The sequence below is a fragment of the Oncorhynchus keta genome, chromosome 19 (genome assembly GCF_023373465.1).
Source record: "Oncorhynchus keta strain PuntledgeMale-10-30-2019 chromosome 19, Oket_V2, whole genome shotgun sequence".
Classification (NCBI taxonomy): domain Eukaryota; kingdom Metazoa; phylum Chordata; class Actinopteri; order Salmoniformes; family Salmonidae; genus Oncorhynchus; species Oncorhynchus keta.
In genome coordinates this window covers 59,578,816-59,604,782 of record NC_068439.1, presented here as the reverse complement: position 1 = coordinate 59,604,782, position 25,967 = coordinate 59,578,816, and the positions used below count along the sequence as shown (strand labels likewise).

Sequence of the window (25,967 nt, the reverse complement as noted above, 5' to 3'; positions counted from 1 at the left end):
GACAAATTAAGCATCTAAATCATCCATGACATGATAGTTTTACAGGAAGCTGATTTGAATTCATTATTTATAATTGACCATTAACAGAAATTACACCAATTTCAATAGCCTCCTGTAGGCTACTATGTAATCAAGGGCGTGGATTTACAGGCTATCCAAAAGCGCGAGCTACAGACATGTAGTTTACCAGGCCTACCTGGCAGTCCGGGTGGGATGAGAAGGCACAGTCAATATCCGTAATAATAACACACTTTTGCAACATTTGAATTCGTATCAGCAATTCAAAATTCGCTGTCAGCCTACACTACAATTATTTTTTTATTATAATGAAAACAAAAGACGTGACGTCATCACATAACGGTGTCCAATGCCCCTCACGTGAATGATTTTGAAACTACATTTTCAACATCCCAAAATATTTCAGCAAGAATCTGCAAAGAATCTTCGTTAGACAACGCTTGTTCATATTTATTTGGGATAGACATAGCTATATAATCCTGCATTCGGCATACATTAGAGCAGGTGCACCACCAGATAACTGAGCATCTGATATTCGCCGTTGGTCCTGCTGGGCGTTTGGAGGCGGCGCGCTGGTCAGACAGAAATGCCGTAACAGCAGCATCGATATCCTCACCCGAAGTGCAAGTTGTTCACCTGGACCCGCGTAACGAGATCGATTTGAAGCCACATTTGACCACAGACTGGGCTGGTGCGACACGGCTGGTGCTGTCTATTTGATGGTGACATCGTTTGTTGCTTTTTTGTGGGGAGCAGCATCTGGAATATTGTAGGTAGGTCGTGAGGATTTCAATATTAGAAAATTACATTATTTCATAATGTCAGTGGCCTAGGCCTATATTATTTGGTATGGTCGACGGCGATATATTTTGGATTAAAACGATAAAGATCTAGCTGGTCCTCACTGAATGGGGCAGTAGCCTACTCCATCCAGCCTTTTGGCGCTAAACGCGCCTTTTTAATGTTAGCTACATTGATTGTAGCATTCTGTCCATGGCATCATATCGACAGTTGCATCCTCTGCCTATAGCTATTAGGCTATTGCGCCCAGTCAATTGTATACGTTGTATCGCAGTAGGACTATTTGAACTAACAATAGTGCTGGGCTGGGCATATAAGGCAGGCATCATCATCCAGTCGGTTTGGCTTCTCACTGACGCGAGCATCCGGCACCAGCTGCGCTGTCTGATCTGGTTATTTAATGAACAAATTAAAGGCGTTGGAGAAACTATTGAAGAAGCGAGTCAGGTCGCCTCAAGGACAAATTTAGGTTGAGCTTGAATGTAACTGGGATTTCAATGACCCTATAACGGTGCATGTTTTAAAGAGGGCATGCAGACATTATGTAGGCTATCACGTGCATCTCATTGGCTACTGACACCGGCCTGTAAATGTAGTGTGGAAATTGATGCGATGCCTATTCTTAGTATGAATAATACGTGTGTTTATGAATCATTAAGATTTGCTTCATAAATATGTTCCATTGTTTCCATTTGAGATGAGCCTAACATTTGCTTTCTTATAGTCAGTATGTTGCTACCTATTATGCAGTAATAATATTCATCACCATAGGCCTACATTGTTATTTGTTATGGGCAGCTCTGGTTTTGGGTGTCTGTAAGGCTTACTTAGCAGCAATGCCACTTTCTCGGGTGTTCACTGTAACACGGAGCTATTGTAGTGAGGATTCTATTTAGGGACAAACTATTGAATGTGTGAAACCTCAATGAAATGTGATATTACACAAAACCGTGGTCTTAAGAAGTAATATCACAGTGCTGCAGGAATAGGGCAGGGATCTTCCATCCACGTTCTAGCTGCTATAAAGACCTCTCCATCTTCCTCTCTCCATTTATTTCTAATGTGAGCATTGTTGCCTTCGTTTTGGTATCAGAGCAACACCACCCTTGTCCATTGCAGTACATTGGCCCTTTTTTAAGCTTAAACCTCCCTGTTGAAAGATTACAGATTACAGATCAAAGGCCTGTGATGCTGTTTGCTGCTATTAAAGCCCCTCTTCATTTCAGTGCTATATCGCTATTGCCGTGCTAGCAGTATCCCCCTGTCCTTTACAACCCTGATCTAATACACGTGACTCAGCATCCTGATGAGCAGCTAATGAGTTAAATCAGGCGTGTTAGAGCAGGGCTGGAACAAAAGCCTGAGCAGCCAGTAGCTCTCTAGGAGAGGGCTGGCCCTCTCTGGTCTAGGGCGTGGTTCCAGTGTTTTAGTTACAACGTAGCATCTTGGGCCCTCTGTTTCACATCCCTTGCCACCAGTCCCAAAGCTTGTGGTGTCATAACAGAGCTGACTTCTAAACAGAGGGCTATGGGCTTACCTACACCACTGACCTAGCTACAGTACCATTCCCTGTTGGTGACATTGAACCATTGTAAAGGCACACTGACAGTAGTTACTGATCATTCTCACGGAATGCTTCATTAGTGTCATTTGAAAAAATGCTCTCAATCTCATTTCCACCCAAGTATAAGCCTGCCTTTGATTTTTCACTGATACCACCACCCTCTCTCATGTTATTTCCTGTGAATCAGCATCCTGCACGGCATGTTGGGACTGCAGTATGAATAGTCCTGTGAGTGAACTCAAATAACAGGTCAATCACTTCATGCCCTGCTCCCTCAAGGGTGTCCATAGCAAGGCCTACGTTGAGCAGATCGATGTACAATGGATAGTGACAGCATTGAAATCAGCAGTTGATAGTTTGTTGGTTGAGTTGATGAATAGGTTACGGTTCTTTGACGTTTTCTAGACATCGCTTAACTCTATTTGCTGATGTGTCTACAAGACTTGACAGTGTGCTGGACTTTGTGTGTTACCACAACACTGGAGCAATGTAAATATTTATGTGCCACAAAATGTCTATCTAATGGAGAGATCTGCCCATTGGATGCATTTTATGATGGCAAAAAAAAAATGTAAACATATTTTAAGGGACAATTGGTCAGTATGATCGATTGTTCATAATTATGGTGATGGCTACCTCCCTGAATGGATACCATACTGTACATTGCACGTGTCCTACCCTGACATACTGTATGCGTCTCCTGTGTGTCCCAGGATGCAAAGGGGTTTCCCAGGGGGCCTGTGAAGATGAGCGTGACATCATGGTTCCTGGTCAGCAGCTCTGGCACCCGCCACCGTCTTCCACGAGAGATGATCTTCGTGGGCCGGGAGGACTGTGAGCTGATGCTGCAAGTAGGTGACGTGGCCCTGGCCCTGACAGCCTCCTTTAAAAAGCTTAATATTGATGTTACTCTCTAATCTAATGCATCATCTTACCCTCAGGCGCAGATAACTAGAGATACTATTGTATACCATGTAGTCCTCTTCTTCATGAGGAAGAGGGGGAGTCTGTGAGTAAAACTCAGTGACTACTAAGATCATTCAGAGATGATGTCTGTGGCTGGAGTAGGGCAGTAAATAAAACTGTGTTGTCTGTCATGCTACACGGGAAAGCGAGAAAGGCTGAAGAGGGTTGTCTGATGGGGTAGTTTACTCACTGTCCCATGGGCACCATTAGCAGAAGGTTGTTGTGCCCATGGGACAGTGAGTCATCCACCCAGTCAGAAAAGCCTCTTCAGCCGCTGTCTCTTTCCTGTGTAGCATGAAAGACAACGAATTGATCAACACTCAAAATATGTCAATCTATCCTCCTTCTGAAAGCATGCTCACTCTTATCCAGATCCTGTCAGCGTTTGCTGTCTGGAGGACCTGTGCAAGGGTTTCTACAGTGCAGTAGCATAGACTAGTATTTTTAAAATCCAATCAGAGGAGCATCCAGGGGGTGCCCAATTTTCTTGTATCCCACTTGATTCAACTAATCAAGGGCTCAGTGATTAGTTGATTAGTTCAATCGGGTGTGTTAGTGCTGGGCTAAGACAAAATGGGAACCTCCTCAGAATCCTTCCAGAAACACTGGCTGACTATTTGTAATGGTAAAGGCTCTTTTTATGACAATCTGATTGGCTACCATACAGTACGAAGGGGTGGCATAAAGGGGAAATGGATGTCAAACATCACAGAAATCACTGAAGGAAGCAGACGCCTCTCAACAAAGGTCTCTTATTTTGGGATGGTCAATGAGATGGTATGACGATAAGGTTGTCATCTGGTTAGGGCTAGCACTCTTGTCTGTCGGCTGGAGATCACTACCTTCCTTATTGATGTGTGGGTGGAACAGCAACGTCATTTTACATACAGATATTTATAGCCACATTGATGTACCATTTCACTGCATAGTTCAGATGACTGTAACGTTACTCTGAACAAGACGACTGACTATCTACTATTGGTGTCAGGCTTTGGCCAGTCAAAGCCTCAGCCCTTGATATGACAAAAAGCAACACCTAGATACACTCTGATTTGCTACTAGAGGAAGACCTCGGTTATCAACAAAAGTCTGAAGTGAAAAGAGGACGTTTAGAGTGCTGGGAGTTATTAACCTTGGCATGTTCCAAAATGCGGCCTATTTTTTAAAATTTTATGTACAGTATACTGTATATAGTTCCTACCAGTTGCCGTGGCGCCAGCTCGGAGATCCTGATGATGCAGAGCTGTCTGCCCCACAGTGTCTTCCGATGTGGCCATCTGTTGCCAATAGCAACAGCTGATATGGACTTTTTCCTCACACGGCGAATGGTTGGCCTGTTGCCATCCGGGAACAATATTGTGTTATAGGACTAATGCTTTCTCACCCGCTCCTTCAATCTAAACCCAATTTGTTAGTATACCTGCACTTTAATGTTAGTCTCATTATCCTCCCGAAGCCCTCTGAAGGGGACAAAGGTCTTGTCTTCTCTGTGTTGTGTGTAACTTACACTTCCTCCGTATTGTTGGCCACAGATAACAGGCCTTTGTCCTTCCTACCTGTCGAGCCACAGCAGTGTCTCTGATTCCAGCACTATTTATCACCTTTGTTTATTTGTTTAGCGGTGAAAGTTACCTCTTATATCTGTCAACAATGATGGTATTGTGTAGCTCCAAACACTATTTTGAATATATGACACTGGTGCAACTACACCATTTTATTGAACTGGATTATTTGTAATGAATGATGTTATTATTAATTGAAAATGGATACAATGCTTGTACAAAGCTACTGTTTTGATAGTAGCATTGTGGCCCTTAGCCATTTTAGTGCCATTACTGCCATAGAGTATTTTGTTCAGTGGTATGGGGCCCCCACCTGAGGTGGTTCACGACTGAGTTGGACTACCACCCTTTGTCTCTTGTATCAGGCTTCAGTATCACTAGGTCTTTCATCATTATGTGTTTAACAGTGATGTTTGCACTGAACTAGCCTATAAACTTGGCTAGGCAGAATGCTTTTGGTCTCTATCTGAAGCACTCTGGATACTTGTCTGGATGGTGGCTCCTGTCATGATGTGGTTGAGTTTCGTCTCTGACCCATTTCACTTCCCGGATGTAACCACATGGGAACATTTCCCTCTAGCCTTCTCCCCTGTCATAGTAGGGAAATCCTTTTCAACTGACATGGCCAACTTTTTAGTAACTGTACCCATTAACTTGTTTTGTGGGTGGGAAATGTATTGAGAAATGGATAGAGAAACACTGCTCTTTAGTAGTGACTATCAAGGCAAACGCCCGCCAGGCATGTTCAAGGCAGTAGTGAGTAGGAGGATGGGAATGTAAAGGACTTTTTTCTTTTGCTCATCATTCATACAATTCACCAAATACAACTAGATGCTATTAATTATCTAGTGAGACATTCTCCAGTTCCCTTGCATTTGTATAGAGGCCCGTTGGACATGCATCGCTCAGATTCCTGAGACACACGCTTTTAGATAGTCTGGTGGGATTGAATTATTCGTCTTTGAAATGGTGTTATGGTTGTGAGAGTGTTGTAACTTTTGCGTAGTCGCGTCCCACGAGAAAATAACACGTGTGGTTAATGGAATCCACGTGGCTTTAGTTTGAGGAGTTTTATCATGAGCTGTATTGAATTGAGTCTTTCCTTCACATGTAGTTGAGAAACAGGAGTTCGGCTACATGTCGTCTTGGCACGAGTTTGCACTTTTGGTTCTGTTCCGTTGGTTCCCATAGGGACTGAATCAAGTATTTGACATATGCGCCTGTAACTGTTAACTTCCTAGCATGAGGGTATAGAGTATCATACACAGTATTGACATGTTGCTTACTTCGTATGAGTAATGGAGGTATTGAAAATAGTCTTGCAAATTGCATCACTGCAGAATGTAAATGATAGGATTTACAGTCACTGTCATGTGTAGTAATGGTACATCTTAAGGTACAGGTGTAGGATCTTAATTTGAGCCAGTTTTCTTTTGAGCCAGTTTTCTACAGCAGGAAAATAATCTTGTAGCAAGATAAAATGTGGATTATAATTCATGGACATTTTTGTAGGGGTTGGTACATTGTTTGTAAGGGAAAATTAAGTCTTTTTAAACCTCAAATGGACTACAAGTTTAGCTTTTTCTGCATTGCAGGAAATGTATCCTGCAATAGGGTGATCAAATTAATGTCCTCCATCTGTAGTATGACATTTATTTAAAAAGAGATTGTAATTGTAGGGCACAGTGGAAGTAAACCATCCATGGTTCTCTCCTTTTCTTTTCCAGTCTCGAAGTGTGGACAAGCAGCATGCCGTCATCAACTACAACCCTGCTACCGATGAGCACCTGGTCAAAGACCTGGGCAGCCTCAATGGAGTGAGTACCCAGGGGAGGGAGGGGTAAAGAGGAAGGTACAAGCTCAAATACTTTCAATAGAAAGTTAAACGGTCTTTGGTACAAGGACTCCCCTTACTACACACAGAGATAAAAAGGCCCTAGATGTTTCAGTGTTCTGTTAAGTAGTTCTAAGCTTAGCATAGTAGACACGTGCCATTACGTGCTTGCTTAAGCTGGTTATCTATTTTACATGGGTGTGTTAATGCTAGCTGAAAGAAGCAGAGAATTATGAATAAGAGCTGTCCTATGACGTTAGAAACACAGAAACTATCTGCTCATGCTGTATGTAGGCTACTGTGCAGTGACAATGTAAATGCTAGTTCTAAGCTTAGCATAGTAGATACGTTCCATTAAGTGCTTGCTTAAGCTGGTTATCTATTTTACATGGGTGTTTATAAACTGGACGGTTAGAGCCCTGAATGCTGATTGGCTGAATGCCGTGGTATGGTATATCAGACCGTATACTACGGGTATGACCAACAACAACAAAACTTTGAAATAACTTTTTTACTAATTATGTTGGTAACCATGTAATAACAGCAATAAGTCACCTTGGGGGTTTGTGGTATGTGGCCAATATACCACAGCTAATGGCTGTATCCAGGCACTCCACTTAAGAACAGCTCTTAGCCTTGGTATATTGGCCATATACTACACCACTTCGTGCCTCATTGCTTAAAATATACAGTGCCTTCGGAAAGTATTCAGGCCCCTTGACTTTTTCCACATTTGGTTATGTTACAGCCTTATTCTAAAATGTATTAAATAAAAAATGTTCCTCAGCAATCTACACACAATACCCCATAATGACAAAGTGAAAACAGGTTTTAGACATTTTTGTAAATGTCAGAAATATTTTATTTACATAAGTATTCAGCCCCTTTGCTATGAGACTCGAAATTGAGCTCAGGTGCGTCCTGTTTCCATTGATTATTCTTGAGATCCACTTGTGGTAAATTCAATTGATTGGACAGGATTTATGAAGGCACACACCTGTCTATATAAGGTCCCACAGTTGACAGTGCATGTCAGAGCAATAACCAAGCCATGAGGTTGAAGGAAGTGTCTCTAGAGCTCCGAGACAGGATTGGCTCGAGAAACAGATCTGGGGAAGGGTACCAAAAAAATTCTGCAGCATTGTATGTCCCCAAGAACACAGTGGCCTCCATCATTCTGAAATGGAATAAGTTTGGAACAACCAAGACTCTTCCTAGAGCTGGTCGCCTGGCCAAACTGGGCAATCGGGGGAGAAGGGCCTTGGTTAGTGAGGTGACCAAAAACCGGATGGTCACTCTGATGGAGTTCCTCTGTGGAGATGGGAGAACCTTCCAGAAGGACAAACATCTCTGCCACTCCTCAGTAAAAGGTACATGACAGCCTGCTTGGAGTTTCCCAAAAGGCGCCTAAAGACTCAGGCCATGAGAAACAAGATTCTCTGGTCTGATGAAATCAAGATTGAACTATTTGGCCTGAATGCCAAGCGTCACGGCTGAAGGAAACATGGCACCATCCCTACAGTGAAGCATGGTGGAGGTAGCAGACTGTGGGGTGTTTTTCAGCGGCAGGGACAATCGAACATCTCTGGAGAGACCTGAAAATAGCTGTGCAGCAACGCTCCAACCTGACAGAGCTTGAGAGGATCTGCAGAGAAGAATGGGAGAATCTCCTCAAATACATGTATGCCAAGCTTGTAACGTCATATTCAAGAAGTCTCGAAGCTGAAATCGCTGCCAAAGGTGCTTCATCAAAGTACTGACTAAAGGGTCTGAATACGTATGTACATTTGATATTTCCATTTTTAGTACATTTGATATTTCCATTTTTAATACATTTGCAAAAATGTCTAAACTGTTTTTGCTTTGTCATTGTGGGATATTGGGTGTAGATTGTTGAAGGGGGGGGGGGACAATAGAATACATTTTAGAATAAGGCTGTAACGTAACAAAATGTGGAAAAGGTCAAGGGCTCTGAATACTTTCCAAAGGCAATGTACCAAGGCTAAGAGCTGTTCTTAGTCACGACGTCTTATTGCTATTCTAAACTGGTTTCCAGCATAAATAGAACAGTAAACAAGTATTATTGTGTCATACTCATGGTATATTGTCTAATAAGCATCCAGGAACCCAACTACCCAGGTCATAATGACATACAACATGACAACTGTAGACCAACAGTGCTGCTGAGTAGTCATGCAGCCATTTTCCCTTTAAATTGTAAAAGCCTCTGGATAGTGCTGTGAGATGGGCAATTGTAGGGTCGCAGCGGGATATTAGCTGCTATATAGTTCCTGAACTGTCTGTTGTGCAGCTGATGTAGACGTCCCTCAGTAGTAGGTGGGCAACATGGACACTTTCCAAGTAGCTTCCACTAGACAGAATAGATAATGTCAAATTAGCCCAGCGCTACCGTTAGGCTAAGGGCTTGTATCTATGCGTTGTTAAATCTCGAGCAAACATCTCCTGTTTGCATCCGGGTTGTTTTCTCTTCACATATGGTCCAGTGGGCTGTGCCACTAGTTTACCCTCGCCTTAGCCATACAGTTGTTCTTCTGTACTGGACTGAAATACCACTGAAATTCTTGCTTGTGTTGAAGGTGGATGAGTGGTGCACAGTGTCTATCCCAGGACCTCGTGGAGACTCATGTTACATGTGATCCTTCAACATCTCCTGTTTACAGTAACCAACTATGTTGTGTTCCCCTCTAGACCTTTGTGAATGACCTGAGGATCCCAGACCAGATTTACATTACCCTCAAGCTGTCTGATGTCATTCGCTTCGGATACAATATCCTTTTTTTTCCCTCACTCACGTCATCAGTGCATAATTCTTGTGCCATACATGCGTAATCAACATTGGCTTTGGAATTTGGTTGAAATTGCTTGTCTTTGATGTGATTGGCTATTGCCTTTAACCTAGTATTTACATTCCCATGTGTACGTCCTGGAGAAGAGCCAACACAAAGTCCCAGAGGAGGCACTCAAGGTCAGCTTTCTATGCTAATGCAAACCTCAACTGTATTCAACAATAAACCCTAACCCGGACTAGCTTTTCAGTCCATACTGGTCTACCATCGCGTCATTTAGCTGGAGCGCTCTTAGGAAACCTGAGTGTGTTGTTTTTTGAGTTGTGTTGCGCCTCCTGCTGTTTCAGCATGAGAAGTACACCAGCCAGCTGCAGATGGGTCTGAGAGCCTCAGAGGGGAAGAGGGCTGAGCACCTGGATGACAGGTCCAAGCTAGAGAAGACGGACAGGAAATCTCTGTGTCAAGGTGAGCGTTAGCGAAGGCTTCAAACCTGTTTAAATGCTCTTCCACCGTATATTTCCACGGTATGTGTTTTTTTTCTCTCATAAAACAAAGCTCATTAGTAGGATGTCTAGATACATGTCGTGCTCATATTGATAGACCTGTTTGGATAACTACATGATAGGTTATAGAGGCTTTGAGCTCATGACAACTCCGGGAATTGGGACATAGTGGGTTGCTCTCTTTTCATTTATCTCACTGATTAATCCTTAAGATTGCGTCAATCTAATGAACATAATATTTGATTTTGATTAAATACAAAAATCCCCATCGAAATCCGTCAGCTTAAGCTAGAGAGATCTGTTTTTGGGCTGCGTCTCAATCCACTGCATCCGCCGATGTCGCCCCTCCACATCTGCTGTGGAGGGACATGGTGTGTTTTTCTATTTCTTTTGGGATGATACTAACACAGCTGTTTAACTTGGCTGAATGATCCAGGATTATTCTGATTTATAAACTGTGACTCGGTAATATCTGGAAGGGTAAGGTGTGTGAGGATGATGAGTATTTGAACTTTGCTCTGCTCCTCAATAATAAATAAATGTCCCTCGACCATGATGTCAGCATCAGCTCATCCTATTTCAACATGCTCCCCCTCTTTGTCACCCCTCTCTCTCCCTCGTCGGCGGCTGCATGCGGACACCTCCAGTCTCCATGGTGATGGCTACCGCACCCATAGTCTCAGCTCAGCACTGATGGCCTGCTTGATTTTTTTTTTGCTCTGTAATTCACACTGGCATCCCCACTGCCAATCGCTCTGCCAGAGAGTAATCCTTACGTCATAAACAGGTCACGATCAACTGTCTATCGACTAAAGGCTTTATAGGCTGCCTGTGTTGTGACCTCTGGCTGATGAGTCCCTGATATGTTATGCTTTCCCTGCGAGGCTGTGACGGCATGAGTATAATCCAGTGGATAACAACTGAATCCGTCAAATCAACACACAATTACTCTCCTTGTTTACTGTAGCCTCGGCAGTAAAAACCTTGAACGAGCGCTGCCTCGAGATCAACTGGATGTGCTGGACACATTCAATGAAATACTATGTCATAAATAACAAGCTTTATGTGTGTCTGATTTGATGTATTCTAGTGGGCTAGAGACAAACCTTGAATATTCTTTCTCTAAACTCCCAGTGGACCAATAGTAGATGATGACTGCTGCAGAGAAATGAGTCCTCTCGTGTGTGTGTGTGTGTGTGTTGCGTGTTCAGAGACTCCAACCTCCCGGCCCACTCCATTGTATGGCCAGCCCTCATGGTGGGGGGAGGAGGATGCGGCCAGCAAAAGACAACACAGTGAGGGACATCGGTCAGAGGAGGGTCACCCAGGTCAGTGAATCTTCGATTCACACCATTTTCATTGAGGAAATATCATGTAAAAATGTTTGCATTTCCTTTTTTAAACAATAGAAATGAACAAAGAATGGTTTATGCTTGTCTTTTGATTTGCTTGTGTAGCCTCATTGGTGCTTTCATACCTATCCATTTGCAGAGATTCCTAAAGAAGGTTCAGCGTTAGATTCAGAGGTGAATGGCTCCCTGTTAGAGTACAGGGACGCCCAGGGCAAGTCCAGCTTCTCCTACCATCGGGAGCCCAGCTACTTTGAGATCCCTACCAAGGAGTTTCCGCTGCATCCCAAGTCCCCGGGGGCAGAGCTCCACGAGATTCCCACCAAGGACACGGACACGCCCCATGCCCCTTCCACCCCCACCTCGTCCACTCCCCCCGTGGTGCAGAGCCACGCCTCCTTCACCATAGAGTTTGACGACTGCACCCCAGGCAAGATCAAGATCAAGGACCATGTCACCAAGTTCTCCTCGCGCCAGAGGAAACAGCAGCAGGTGTCGGGCAAAACTCTGGCCACCACGCCCACTGAGGAGATGTCAGCCGAGTGCAAGGTAGCAGATTGGTTGGTGCACAGTGATGTCAGAATGATGAGAAGGCGTCCAACATGTGAGGATGTTTACAGTGTCAAGAGTGACCAGGCCGTAAACATCAAGAGCCTCAAAGGTAAGAGAGTGGTACTTTAAAAAATAAATGTTCATAGAATTCTGTACGGTGTTGGGGAGGTTTGGGAAGGGGCTGTGTGTGTGTTTTCTGTTCCTCATTTGTGGTTTGAATGTATCTGTTTCTAGGACACCAGCATGACGATGGGACCCAGAGTGATTCTGAGGACCCGGTTTTAGGGAAAGGGAAGCAAAGCAAGTCACACCACCGAATCCAGTCGCAACATTCGATCCAGTCTGAGCTTTCCCAGTCAGAGCTGTCAGAACCGTCACAACAGACTGTGCGGTCATACCAATTAGTTACGTCACAGCAGACAGTCCAGTCGCACCATTCAATTCAGTCTGACCAGTCTGTGCCGTCACAACAGACAGTGCTGTCTGTCCAACCACACCAGACAGTCCAGTCAGTTCCATCACAAATGTTACTCCAGCCTCAGTTTTCTCCTCCCAAACAGACCCCAGTCTCTCCTGTGGTCCCTGAGAGGCCCTTGTCTGAAAGCCCGCCTGAGGTTCGCTCCCCCACCATGGGCCCCTCTAAGCCCGACCCCCAGGAGCAACTCAGCCAGCAAGCATTCATCATCGAGTTCTTCGATAACCCGCGCAAAAAACGCTCCCAGTCCTTCACGGCCAACCCCGCCCACGCAGACTCTTACTCCACCCTCAAGGCCAAGCTGGAGCGGCGGAAGGGCGGGGAGAGGCCAAACTCCATGCATGGACACATCCCCCCCACCCAGCAGGTGACTGTTCCTCTGAAGGGCCAGGGCCATGGCGGGCCTCTGAGGTCGAGCTCCCTGAAGAGGGAGAAGACAGAGGAGCCCCTGAGTGGAGGTAGTGCCTCCTCTTCCTCCGGTTCTGGGCCTTCCTCTCGTGCTTCTTCTGGCATCACCATCAAGCTGTTTGGCAGTGTGGGGAAGAAGTCCAAGCTGGCCCAGGAGTTTGCAGCAGAGTTCCTGATGAAGGATGCAGCCCACAGAGCATTGTCCCCCACCAGAGATAAGACGTCTCCTCCCATGTCCGCTCCCCCGGTGATGATGATGTCACCCTCTCGCACCCGCATTCCGTCTCCCTTAGACCCCCCTTCCTCTATTTCCTATCCCTCCACCCCCTTGCAAACTACAGCACCACGTTCCTACTCTCCAACTCCTGCCCCTCATTCCCCAGCCCTAGCCCTCTCTCAGCCCCCGTCCCGCAGCCCTGTCCAGACTGCCTCTCCAGTTCGCTCAGCCGTCCCCTCCACGACCCCTCTAATGCCGCTGGGTCTGGGGGTGTGTGGGGTGGACCCAAAAGCCTCCAGGGTGGTGAGGAACGAAGAAGAGGACAGTCTGAGTGATGCCGGCACGTACACCATTGAAACAGAGTCCCAGGACAAAGAGGTAGAGGAGGCTCGCAACATGATCGACCAGGTGAGATTGTAGCAGCCGGAGGTTCACCTTAAACATTCTCCATTTTTAAAGTCTGTCACCACCATGACTTCTTTGGTGGGATGGTGGACCTTTTCACATGCTGCGTATAATTATTGTACTGTATCTTCTCCACTGTTTGGATTGCTACAATTCTAACAAGTGGTATAGTTCTAGAATAAACAATACCATACCTTAATAGGAATACCTTGAGGGACGCATGCTCAGAACTTCCTCTCCTTACCCAGTATCCCCTTCCACCCCGTCCTTCCTTCTTCCCCTTGCAAAGTCCCATTGTCCCTTCTCTTCTCCTACCTACCTCATGCATGCTCTGTCCCTCCCTGACAGGTGTTTGGTGTCCTCGACTCACCGGAGTACAGTGGTGCCGGAGTGTATAGACCCATCATTAATGATGGCAAGGACGAGCCGGCAATGCTTCGGCCTAGTGACGCTAGCACTGTGGATCAAATGAAAGCAGTGTCTATGCATGGCTTTAACCCAGCCGCTCTCAGTGGGGCCCCCTCAGGCCCCTTCCAGGTAACCTCACCGTCCTACGCTACTGGAGAAATAAGGGACTTAATAAGTTTATTATTTTGGCTTCTACAGTGTCTCTCCTTACAATGTTAGGATTGTTCTTGGAAGGAGATTATAATGGTGGGTATCCTTCGACGTTGTGCTCTGTATAACTGCATCTAATAGTTTCCTACACGGTTTCAGGTGCAGTCTTCTAACACTGCAGCGCAGGAGGAGGGGCCTAAGTGGGTTTCTCGCTGGGCCAGTCTGGCAGACAGCTGTGCAGAACCAGACTGTACTCCACCTCAAGGGGAATTTGCAGACGGAGGTGAGTCGTCTGCACCCACTGACCGCTCTGCTCAGAACTTATGGAACCAACTGGAATTAAAATATGTTTCTGAATTAAAATATGTTTCTCTTTCCTAGATTTACGATTGATGAGTCGGTTGATGCCTAGCCACAGCGTGGATAACTCTGAGTCAGAGGGGAGCCAGAGTTGTAGGATCAGGAGGCTGCTTCCCCAGGTTCCCCCTGGAGACGGAGACAAGCCAGAAAGCCCCACCCCAAGCATCCTGATCCGCCACGAACCCCCCTACCCAGGCCCAGAAACCCCCCTGGAGAGGAGTAGTGGTACGCCTCGGCATCAGGACTCCACCCAGAGGCTGTGCATCCAGGATGATGTAGACCCAGACAGCTTGAGTGATGCCAGCCGCTCTGACGATGGCTCTGTACTGGAGAGGACCAGGAAGAGCCAGGGGAGGACGAGTGGCGCTACCTCGCCCGGGGACGCTGGACCTCACTATAGGGGTCAAGATAAACTATCTCCGACTCAGCCTACCAAGTCCACCTCTTTTTACATTGGTTCTGAGGAATGCATCTTAGGCAAGCCGGACCTGGCCCGAAGCCCTTTTCTGTCTCAGGGGCCTGATAGGGGGCGAGATGCCCCTGCCAAAACCTTCCCCACCACTGTCCTCATCAGGCACCTGAGCAGCCACGAGCCCCGGAGGTTGGGCATCAAGCCGAACAACTCAGCCCCCAACCTCCACTCCCAGCAGGACAAGGAGTCTAAAGACCCCAGTAAAGACTCTCTAGGGACTTCCTCGTTCGTCAGGCAGGAGAGCTTCACCAAGGAGCAACCCAGTGACGACATCCAGATTAAGAGGCTCCCCCACATCTCCAGTCACCCCACCCTGAGGGACATGGAGCAGAGGAGAGAGACTGCAAAGGACCCACAGCCCTTCCTCCGGGAAGCAGCAGACGCCTCTCTCTCCTCCCTGGAGGTCAAGTTACCCTCCTCAGGCTCCGGACACAGTTCTAAGAGAGGAGGTTCCTCCAGTCACATGGACGACTCTCTGTCTGGGGAATCCGATGTGGATACAGCCAGCACCGTCAGCCTGGTCAGCAACAAGAACACCCACGTCACCACAGGCCCCAAGAAGAGGACGGCTGCCAGGTCCTCCTCCAGTCCGTCTGTCCAGGAGAAGGGCCACCGCCAGCCCACGGCCCGCGAGCGCCTGTCAGAGAAACGCCGCAGCCACGCAGCTGCCGGTGATAATTCCAGCAGCAAGGCCGAGCAGGCCAAGCGCTTCCAGATGCGGCGCAGCACGGGGAACTGCGGTTCCCTGGAGCTATCAGAGGACCAGCAGAGTTCTGGCCAGCACTGGCCTGACACTGCCTCTGACCATGAGACCGGCTCCCGGCCCGCCAGCCGCAACAAGAAGCTCATAGCTCCCCTACAGAAAGAGGACAATGGGAAGACCCCCAAGAGTGCAGCACAGCAGGCACTGATCCGCTCCAACAGCCTGTCGGCACCACGGCCCACCAGAGCATCCATGCTGCGCAGGGCGCGCCTGGGAGAGACCTCTGACAATGATGGTACTGAGACTGACCGGGGATCCCAGAACTCAGACCACATCGTTGCTCCCTCCAAGGTGTCTGCTGACGGGAAGAAGCTCCTCTCCAGACTGGACATCTTGGCCATGCCCAGGAAGCGAGCAGGCTCCTTCACTACGCCTAGTGACAACGAGTCCTCCATCACCACCCCTTCAACCCGGCCTGGCTTCTCCAACCGGAGTGCAGAATCAACTGGGCCGGTCAGGAAGACATCAGTGGGTGAAGCAGGGGCAAAGCAGGGGGCCACAAGAGGGTCTGGAGCCCCTGGGAAGCAGCCCCTCACCCGCACACGCTCCAGCGGGACTAAATACTCCAGCACAACCAGTGAGTATTATTGAAGTTATCATTGAGTAACTCCTCAATCTGCATAGCCATGCTATTTGCTTGCACAAAGCAATGCAGAGAACACGTTTTTGTATCTTGAATTGTAATTTGTGATTTAAAAGTCATAGCACCTTTTTTTTGTAAGAGTGTATCTAGAACCTGAAGGATTCTTCAGCTGTCCCCATAGGAGAAACCTTTGAAGAACCCTTTTGGGTTTTACCTGGAACCCCAAATAATTATACTTTGGACCAAAAAGGGTTATATTATGGGGATAGCCAAAGAACCCTTTTTTCTAGAAGTGTATACAGTATGATCAAATTTAAGACTGACTGGGGATTGTCATGATACAAATTCATATTTTTATGATACTGGGATGTTGTGTATGTGTTCTTAATTACTGTTTTAAGGTTACTGCTTTTCATGACCATAACTGCCCGCCTGCCACTGGCTCAATACAGACTTTCTCTGCAACTGTCAGTGCAACAGACACCTTTCCACATTACACTAAAGAATTGTTATTCATGATTTAAAAGTCCTACAGTGTGTCACGTTCTGACCTTAGTTCCTTTGTTTTGTCTTTTGTTTGAGTATGGTCAGGGCGTGAGTTGGGTGGGTTGTCTATGTTAGTTTTCTATGATTTGCTATTTCTGTGTTTGGCCTGGTATGGTTCTCAATCAGAGGCAGCTGTCAATCGTTGTCCCTGATTGAGAACCATATTTAGGGAGCCTGTTTTCCATTGTGTTTTGTGGGTGGTTGTTTTCAGTCTTTGTGTGTCTGCACCAGACAGAACTGTTTCGGTTGTTTTGTTATTCAGTGTTCAGTTTACTTTATTAAAAAGATGAACACGTACCACGCTGCGCATTGGTCCTCACCTTCTTCCCACGACAGCCGTTACACAGTGCTGTGAAAAGGGATTTGCCCCCTTTCTAATTTTCTCTACTTTTACATATTTTTCATGCCGAATGGTCTACAACCAAAACCTAATATTAGATAAAGGGAACCTGAGTGAACAAATAACACCAAGACATACTTATTTAATTTATTTCATAAACTAAGTTATGCAACACCAAATGCCCCTGTGTGAAAAAGTAATTGCCCCATTACACTCAATAACTGGTTGTGCCACCTTTTATCTGCAATGACTGCGTACACAAGCTTCCTGTAATGTTTTTGGTTTTGCAGCGTTTGGTTTTCGCCAGGCATAATGGGACCCATGTTGTCCCAAAAGTTATACTTTTCACTCATCTGTCCATAAAACATTCTTCCAGGAGTTTTGATGATCATCCAGGTGCTTTTTTGGCAAACTGGAGTCCACTTTTTAGGCGACATGGGTCCAATTATGTCTGGCGAAAACCAAACGCTGCATTCCACAGTAAGAACCTCATACCAATGGTCAAGCATGGCAGTGGTAGTGTGATGGTTTGAGAATGATTTGCCGCCCCAGAACCTGGATGACTTGCCTTAATAGAAGGAACCATGAATTCTGCTCTGAATCAGAGAATTCTACAGGAGAATGTCAGGCCATCTGTCTGTGAGCTGAAGACAAATGATCCAAAACACACCATCAAGACTACATTAAAATGGCTAAAAAGCAACACATTTGAAGTTTTGGAATGGCCTAGACAACATCCAGAGGTGATCCCAATTGAGATGTCGTGGCAGGATTTGAAACGAGCAGTTCCTGTTTGAAACCCTACAAATGTCACTGAGTTAAAGCAGTTCTACATGCAAGAGTGGACCAAAAATTCCTCGACAGTGATGTGAGAGACTGATCAACTACTACAGGAGGCGTTTGGTTGCAGTCATAGCAGCTAAAGGTGGCAGCACAACCAGTTATTGGGTGTTGCATAACATTGTTAATTAAATAAGTATAAAAAAATGTAAACTCCGGTTCCCTTTATTTAATATTATGTTTTGGTTGAAGATCTGATAACATTCAGTATTAAAAATGTAGAAAATCAGAAAGGGGGAAAATACATTTTCACGGGACTGTATATGATCACATTTAAGATTTGAAAACTAATTCAGGTGCACACAAAAACACAGGGCCACTGAGTATTGAAACAAGGCCTGACAATGAGTTGAAGTGACCTTTTCCACCCTTCATAGTGAATGTGACTCAGTCTCCCTTTTTGAGATGCATGCTGGTAGGCTGTATTTTGGCTTGTCCTGTAGGAGCTCCGTGTAGTTGCTACGAAGCTGTGTGATGATGCCCTCTGCTGCCTGCTTCCGTTTCAATAGAAACACAGCCTCTGGTGGAAGCAGACTGAACCAGGTTTTCCTCTAGGATTTTGCCTGTGCCTATCTCCATTCTGTTTATTTGTTATCCTGAAAAACTCCCTAGTCCTTAATGATTACAAGCATAGCCATGACATGATGAGGCCACAACTTTGCTTTATATGGAGTGGTACTCAGTAATGTATTTGATTTGCCCCAATCATAACACTTTGTATTCAGGACAAAAAGTGAATTGCTTTGCCACATATTTTGCAGTATTACTTTAGTGTCTTGTTACGAACAGGATGCGTGTTTTGGAATACTTTGTTTATTTTTAGACTTCCTCCTTTTCACCTAATTGACTTAGGTTAATATTGTGGAGTAACTACAATGTTGTTGATCCATTCTCAGTTTTCTCCTAACACAACAATTAAACTCTCACTTTTAAAGTCATCAATGGCCTCATGGTGAAATCCCTGGGTGGTTTCCTTCCTCTCCGGCAACTGGGTTAGGAAGGATGCCTGTATCTTTGTAGGAAGGATGCCTGTATCTTTGTAGGAAGGATGCCTGTATCTTTGTAGGAAGGATGCCTGTATCTTTGTAATGATTGGATGGTGTATTTTCTTTTGACCCGTCTACCAATAGGTGCCATTCTTTGCGAAGCATTGGCAAACCTCTCTGATCTTTATGGTTGAATCTTTGTTTGAAATTCACTGCTCGACTGAGGGACCTTTATATATAACTTTGTGTGGGGTACAGAGATGAGGGTGTCATTCAAAAATCATGTTAAACACTATTGCACACACAGTGAGTCCATGCAACTTATTATGTGACTTGTTACTAAGCACATTTTTACTGAACTTATTTAGGTTTGCCATACCAAAGGGGTTTAATACTTATTGACTCAAGACATTTCAGCTTTTTAATTTTAAATAATCTATAAAAAATCAGAAAACACAATTCCACTTTGACATTATGGGATATTGTGTGTAGGACAGTGACACAAAAAAAAATCAATTTAATCCATGTTTTTTATTTAAGTCTGTAACACAGCCAAACATAAAAAGTCAAGGGGTGTGAATAATTTCTGACCGCACTGATAATTAATGACCCATATTATGCAGAGCTGGCGTATTGCGTTTTTAATATTGTGGCGTAGTATTTGCAATCCCAAGGGTCTGTCAATGACTAATGTTGTTCATATTATAAAGGTGGTGCTGCTGGGAGTCCCTATTTCTGCAGAAAAACTATGATTTTTTTTTTAGCTGAAATTTTTATTTGAATTTTAAACACCTTTCCCCTGGAGCAAATTAGGGGGGTTGCCGCACTTCATGGCTGACCCTTTAAAACAAAACAAAAAAATTGTATGTATCCTGTAACTGCATGAGATATGGATCAAATGAAAAACCGTGCTGTTATCTGGTAGGTTCCCGTCAAAGGCAGAAGGGTTCAGACTACACCTCCACATCTGAAGAGGAATATGAGGCCAGCTCTGGAACCCCCAAACACAAACGCTCCTCCCACATGTCTGCTGCCACACAGACCCCCCGGGCCCAGAAGGAGAAAGCGGCTGCAGAAGTTGCCCGGTCCAAGTCCGGCTCACTGGAGTTGGAGGTGGATGAGGTCCAGAATGAGGATGACCACTACCAGAACTGGACCACACACAGCGCCGAGATAGCAAAGTAGGGTGACATAATGGCACTATGGATCACCTGGCTGAAACCACATATTGAGCCTTATGATTGGCAGCTGTAGAACATGCATTCTGTACGTATGTATTTTTTTATGTGGTCGTGACTTGTGTTTCTGTCTTCCCAGGCTCAGTCAGGACTTGGCCAAGGACCTTGCCATCCTGGCCCGTGAGATCCATGACGTGGCGGGGGACGGGGACTCTCAGAGTTCCTCTGGAATGGGCACCAACCCCTCCCCCAGCTCTGCACCCAACACGCCCGGGCCCGCATCCACCATCCCCATTTCTAGCCGGGAAGAGGTGAGCCCGCCCACTACCCATAATACACTTCAAACATGCACCTGACCTGCACCTCACGCTATGTACAGTTATTTCCATCCATTTGTAATGTTCTAATGCATAATACAACTGCACTGGAGCCTGTGGGAATTTTCTTCCCTCTCTATAAGTTATTTTAACCATGTGCCACTAAGATCTTACATCAAAATGATGTACAAGTCCAGTGACGCGTGCAAAGGATCCCTTATCATTTTTTTAGATTATCATGAGCATGTTTCTGTTCTCTACTGTACAGAGGCCATGTACATCTTTGCGAGGGGTCCTCCCATCTCAGGTGCATACCTCAGATACGTCTGTGTCTGTGTCTGTCTCTGTTTGTCTCCTGCAAAGGTTGATATTTGTTTCCTTCACCTCCCACACTCTTCAGGCTATCATCACTAATCCAAACACTCGTATGCTGTTGGATTTATCATACTGGGATGTTCTATGTGTTCTTAATGAGTTTTTATGGTGACCGATTTTCTGGACCATAATTGCTTCCCACTGGCTCCCTTCAGACTTTCACTGTCACTGCAACAGACACCTTTTCACCTTCCACTAATGTCGCTTTTCTTCATGGGCTTTTATCCCAGCAAAACTCAAATTCACTGCTCACAGTTCAACTGCTCTCACTCCTGCATGTTGCCTTGGTGCATGCGATCACAAAGCACTAGTCACACTGGTCGATTTTTCTCTAGTACAGAATAACAGAGCTATTGTAACTTCTTATTCTCACTGTGCCCTTGGAGTACAGTAGAAGGCCTTGAGGCACTGACTCCCTCAGTAGTCATGGTCATGTCAGTTGTTCAGAACGTGCGGACCATGCACTGATTCTATTCTCTTTCCAGCTGGTCCAACATATTCCTGAGGCCAGCTTAAACTACCAGAAGGTTCTGCTATCGCCGGGTTCTACCGCTGTCATGGACCTGGATCCTAACATGAATGACCAAGACCCAAGCTCTAAGCCACGGTGGAACCGTGAAGAGGTCACTTTCCTGTCACCCTTGTTTCTCCTCCCTTTAGAATTGCACTTTCACTAATTATCAATGATTTGGAAACTTAGGCTCACTCAGAAACAAACTGGCACGCAGGCTACACAAAATGAGCTGTTGCAGTTAATTTTGGTCTTCTGGGAATTAGACTAAATATATTAATTAATGTGTGTGAAACTACTTTGCGAACACTTTGGGTGTTTGACATTCACCCTTTTCTCCCTCTAGGTGATTTTAGACAATCTGATGTTGAACCCTGTTTCTCAGCTCTCTCAGGCCATTCGGGAGAACACAGAACAGCTGGCTGAGAAAATGAAGTAAGGGAACATGATGTACCTTGGCTCTTACCTTGTGTAATTTTAGCATTGTATGTTAAATGGAAAAGAGCTAGTCAATGTATTCCTCTCTGCCTGGCTCTGAAGGATTATACAGTATTTTGTATTTTGTTTCTGTCAGGGTTTTATTCCACAACAAGACTGAGGCCTGGGAGGAGATCGAAGCGAAGATCAATGCTGAAAACGAAGTCCCCATCCTCAAAACATCAAATAAGGTACAGAATTGGTAGACAGTCACATCTTACGTTGATAGTGTAAAACTGATGACATTATATGGGAAAATGTGTAATCGTAATCATTTTAATTCTACTGTCACAGGAAATCTCTTCCATCCTGAACGAGCTGAGAAGAGTACAGAAACAACTAGAAAGTAAGAGTTACACATGGGTTTTTCTTTGTAGATAAAAAAAATAATAATAATCTTCCTAAAATGTACTGGGAATGCGATGTTGATTTGCTTTTCCTGAACGGCTTCATGTCTGCATGACCTATTCAGGACATCTAAATGAAGCTGAACACATATGATCTAGCAGGCCTACGGAATCTAATAGAACATGGAATGTTCCCTTTGTTGTTGTAGTGATCAACAGCATTGTGGAACCCGGTGGAGCTGGCAGTGGGAACCCTAAGGTGGCAGCAATGGCTACTGCTGCTTCAGGAGGACAGGCCACCAGGTCCCCCTCGCGGCAGAAGAAATCCCCCAGTAAGCCCCCTGGGCCTGGGGACAGACAGCGTGGTGCTGGCCCTTCAACCAGCCCCACCACCTCCAAACCCAACGCCAACGAAAGCACCAAGAGGACCACTCGAGGCCCCAAAGGGGCAAACTTTATGGCCTGATCAGAGTTCCCAGGTTTCTGTAGCATCTGCTGGTGGCGACTGCCTCCCTTCACCACACTGTCATTTGTAATGTAAAACTATCATGATATACAGTATACTGTATCTGTTTTGACTGGTAAAGGTGTACTGTAATTGAGTACCGCTGTAACTGAGTACCACTGTTTAGAATGGCTTCTTCCACATTTGTACAAGCTCAACTAAAAGTAGGCAAAGCTGAGTAAAATAAGTTGTAACTTGTTGCTTTAATAGGTGGATTGTATACAAAATAATGTCCATATGCCTTGTCTACTTGTCCTGTACAATGTGTAGTAGCTCAGTACTGTAGGCTTGGCCAGATGCCCAAGACAAGACAGGCTACATTCTTGCACCAACTTTGTTACCATAGTAATAATCCTGATGAAAACAGTCCTAGGTGTCCATGAGAACATGTGATGCACTACTTCAATGACATGGCAAAACAGAGCAGCATTAGAGAGGTTGGTTGCAGTGTTCTGTGCTTTTCTTGTAAAATATGATTAATTGAATGTTCCTGAATGACTTGGATATTTTACAGCTTGGAAAAAAAGCTACTGAATGAACTGACGGACCACCAGTCTCCCTTTTCTCAACTTGATTGTCTGATATTGTGAATATGCTCAAGATTTGTTCTATATGAATGCTGTGCGTACAGAATGTTAGGATGGTGTGTCATACAATGTTCCAGATCCCAAATAAATGCAGTATATACTATACAGCATCAGAAAGAGGGGAAAGAGCATACTTAGAAGGCCAGCATCCCAGAGTCGCCTCTTCACTGTTGACGTTGAGACGGGTGTTTTGCGAATACTATTTAATGAAGCTGCCAGTTTAGGAATTGTGAGGCGTCTGTTTCTTAAACTAGACACACTAATGTACTTGTCCTCTTGCTCAGTTGTGCACCAGGGCCTCCCACTTCTCTTTCTATTCTGGTTAGGGACAGTTTGTGCTGTTCTGTGAAGGGAGTAGTACACAGCGTTGTACCAGATCTTCAGTTTCTAGGAAATTTCTCGCATGGAATAACCTTCATTTCTCAGAACAAGAATCGACTGATGAGTTTTTGGCCATTTTGAGCCTGTAATCGAAACCACAAATGCTGATGCTCCAGATACTCAACTAGTCTAAAGAAGGCCAGTTTTATTGCTTCTTTAATCAGAACAACAGTTTTCAGCTGTGCTAACATAATTGCAAAAAGGGTTTTCTAATGATCAATTAGCCTTTTAAAATTATAAACTTGGATTAGCTAACACAATGCGCCATTGGAACACAGGAGTGATGGTTGCTGATAATGGGCCTCTGTACACCTATGTAGATATTCCATTTAAATATCTGCCTTTTCCAACTACAATAGTCATTTGCAACAATAACAATGTCTACACTGTCTTTCTGATCAATTTGATGTTATTTTAATGGACAAAAAATGCGATTTTCTTTTAAAAACAAGGTCATTTCTAAGTGATCCCAAACGTTTGAATGGTATGGAACAAAAGAGCAAAGCCTAGGTCAAATCTTAGATTGTTCCTATGCTTCAAATTAGTAAATTGGCCCAAGATGACTGTAGGCCGTCTCATAAATTGACTGTATTGTAGTGTGCTAGTAGCTCTGTAAAGGTAGAATGGAGCAGTTCCTTATTATACCCACTGTGTGTGTGTGTGTGTGTGTGTGTGTGTGTGTGTGTGTGTGTGTGTGTGTGTGTGTGTGTGTGTGTGTGTGTGTGTGTGTGTGTGTGTGTGTGTGTGTGTGTGTGTGTGTGTGTGTGTGTGTGTGTGTGTGTGTGTGCACTAAGAGCGCCTGTGAGTTATGTAGCTGTTGTGGGCTAAACCAATGTCACAGTTTACTCCCTCCATCTGCAAAGGCAGCAGGGATATGTGGGATTGTGTGTGAGGAATCCTGTATAGATGTAAGTTAAAGAATAAGAACAGACAAAAAAAAACTATTTTAAAACTATTTTGTGAAAGTGCATGTGTAACATAATTATATAGTTTAGTTGGGTGAGAGTTCAGGCTAGTTTGCCAAATGTGCACTTTTTCATTTTGAGATACACCTCATAAGCCATGCGTGGAACTGAAAATAAAGCAGTATGTTTAATTAAGCAGTAAAAACAATGACTTGTAGCTGAAATGTAGGTTTAACAGGCTGTTTTAGAGTATTGCTTATCAGTTTGATATCTGTCAAGTACTTAAGCCTACAACAGATCATATCTATGCTAAATGCAAAGCTTCTTTTTTTTTACAGTCATCAATGGTGCCATGGTGTTCACTGACCCTAAAGCTATTGAGAATGTATGGATTTGTCACCTACCCAGAACAGACATCTGACTGGCTATTGGTCTGACTATGTCACCACTGCTGCTAAGGGTGATGTCAGCTTTGGGCTACTTACTTCTCAATATTAATTTTGTTTTTGCTACAATGCATGTAACTCAAGTATAAGTGTATAAAAATACTGCAAAGTGCTAACCAAACTGTACGTGAATATCTGGTGGTATACATCAAAAACATGTTTTTTTTTTTATGACTTTGAGGTTATGTTCACACTGTTCTTCCAAATGATTTATTTAATATTTGTGTTGTACTGAATATATTTACAGATGTTATGCCATGGATTTTACATACCAGTTTGTGCATCATCATGAACATTGATTTGTACCATTATATAATTTGTAATAAACTGATTTCAGTCATAAATGCTTTATTGTATTCTAGATGTTATATTTAACAACAAAAAATTATGACCTACAGAACAATTGTACACTACTGCTGCGTCATGGTGTTAGTCTCTAGACAGCTGGGCTGCCACCCACAATGTACCAAATACTGTTTGAGCTTATAGTGCAGAAACAGTGCTGTTGCTGCCCTAGGTCTGGGATTTCCGAGACTGTCACGTTGTGGGTAGGCCTACACTTTGTTGCTGCCCTAGGTCTGGGATTTCCTAGACTGTCACGTTGTGGGTAGGCCTACACTTTGTTGCTGCCCTAGGTCTGGGATTTCCGAGACTGTCACGTTGTGGGTAGGCCTACACTTTGTTGCTGCCCTAGGTCTGGGATTTCCGAGACTGTCACGTTGTGGGTAGGCCTACACTTTGTTGCTGCCCTAGGTCTGGGATTTCCGAGACTGTCACGTTGTGGGTAGGCCTACACTTTGTTGCTGCCCTAGGTCTGGGATTTCCGAGACTGTCACGTTGTGGGTAAGCCTACGCTTTGGGAAGGAGTGAAGAGTTTGGAACAAAAGAGCAAAGCCTAGGTCAATTCTTAGATCCTATCCTGTTCCTATTCTTATCACTGTGGCTTGTCGTAAACCAGACCCACACCAAGTCTCTACATTTCTGCTATGTGACAATATTTGAAGATTGCTGTCCAACAATGATCCCCAA

The 25,967-nt window shown here is 44.8% G+C and overlaps 1 protein-coding gene and 1 long non-coding RNA gene across 3 annotated transcripts in view; both read left to right on the top strand.

The window, feature by feature from the left end:
* Positions 1 to 25,967, top strand: part of LOC127909435 (uncharacterized) — a 76,233-nt gene that overhangs the window by 42,752 nt on the left and 7,514 nt on the right. The window lies entirely within an intron of this gene.
* Positions 240 to 25,276, top strand: LOC118398583 (centrosomal protein of 170 kDa protein B-like). Of its 2 annotated transcripts, none has more exons than XM_035794076.2 (19): positions 240 to 791; positions 3,097 to 3,234; positions 6,639 to 6,728; positions 9,455 to 9,533; positions 9,673 to 9,731; positions 9,900 to 10,017; positions 11,267 to 11,383; positions 11,547 to 12,065; positions 12,191 to 13,464; positions 13,810 to 13,998; positions 14,179 to 14,302; positions 14,401 to 16,191; positions 19,835 to 20,090; positions 20,227 to 20,398; positions 21,265 to 21,402; positions 21,637 to 21,725; positions 21,865 to 21,958; positions 22,062 to 22,113; positions 22,324 to 25,276. In XM_035794076.2, exons 2-19 carry the CDS (start codon positions 3,130 to 3,132, stop codon positions 22,578 to 22,580), a joined length of 5,523 nt encoding a protein of 1,840 aa, XP_035649969.1. In that variant the 5' UTR covers positions 240 to 791; positions 3,097 to 3,129; the 3' UTR covers positions 22,581 to 25,276. The 2 variants fall into 2 exon arrangements, with proteins under 2 accessions (XP_035649969.1, XP_052326841.1); XM_052470881.1 differs by adding an exon at positions 20,673 to 20,711 and having other exon boundaries at positions 241 to 791; positions 9,455 to 9,731.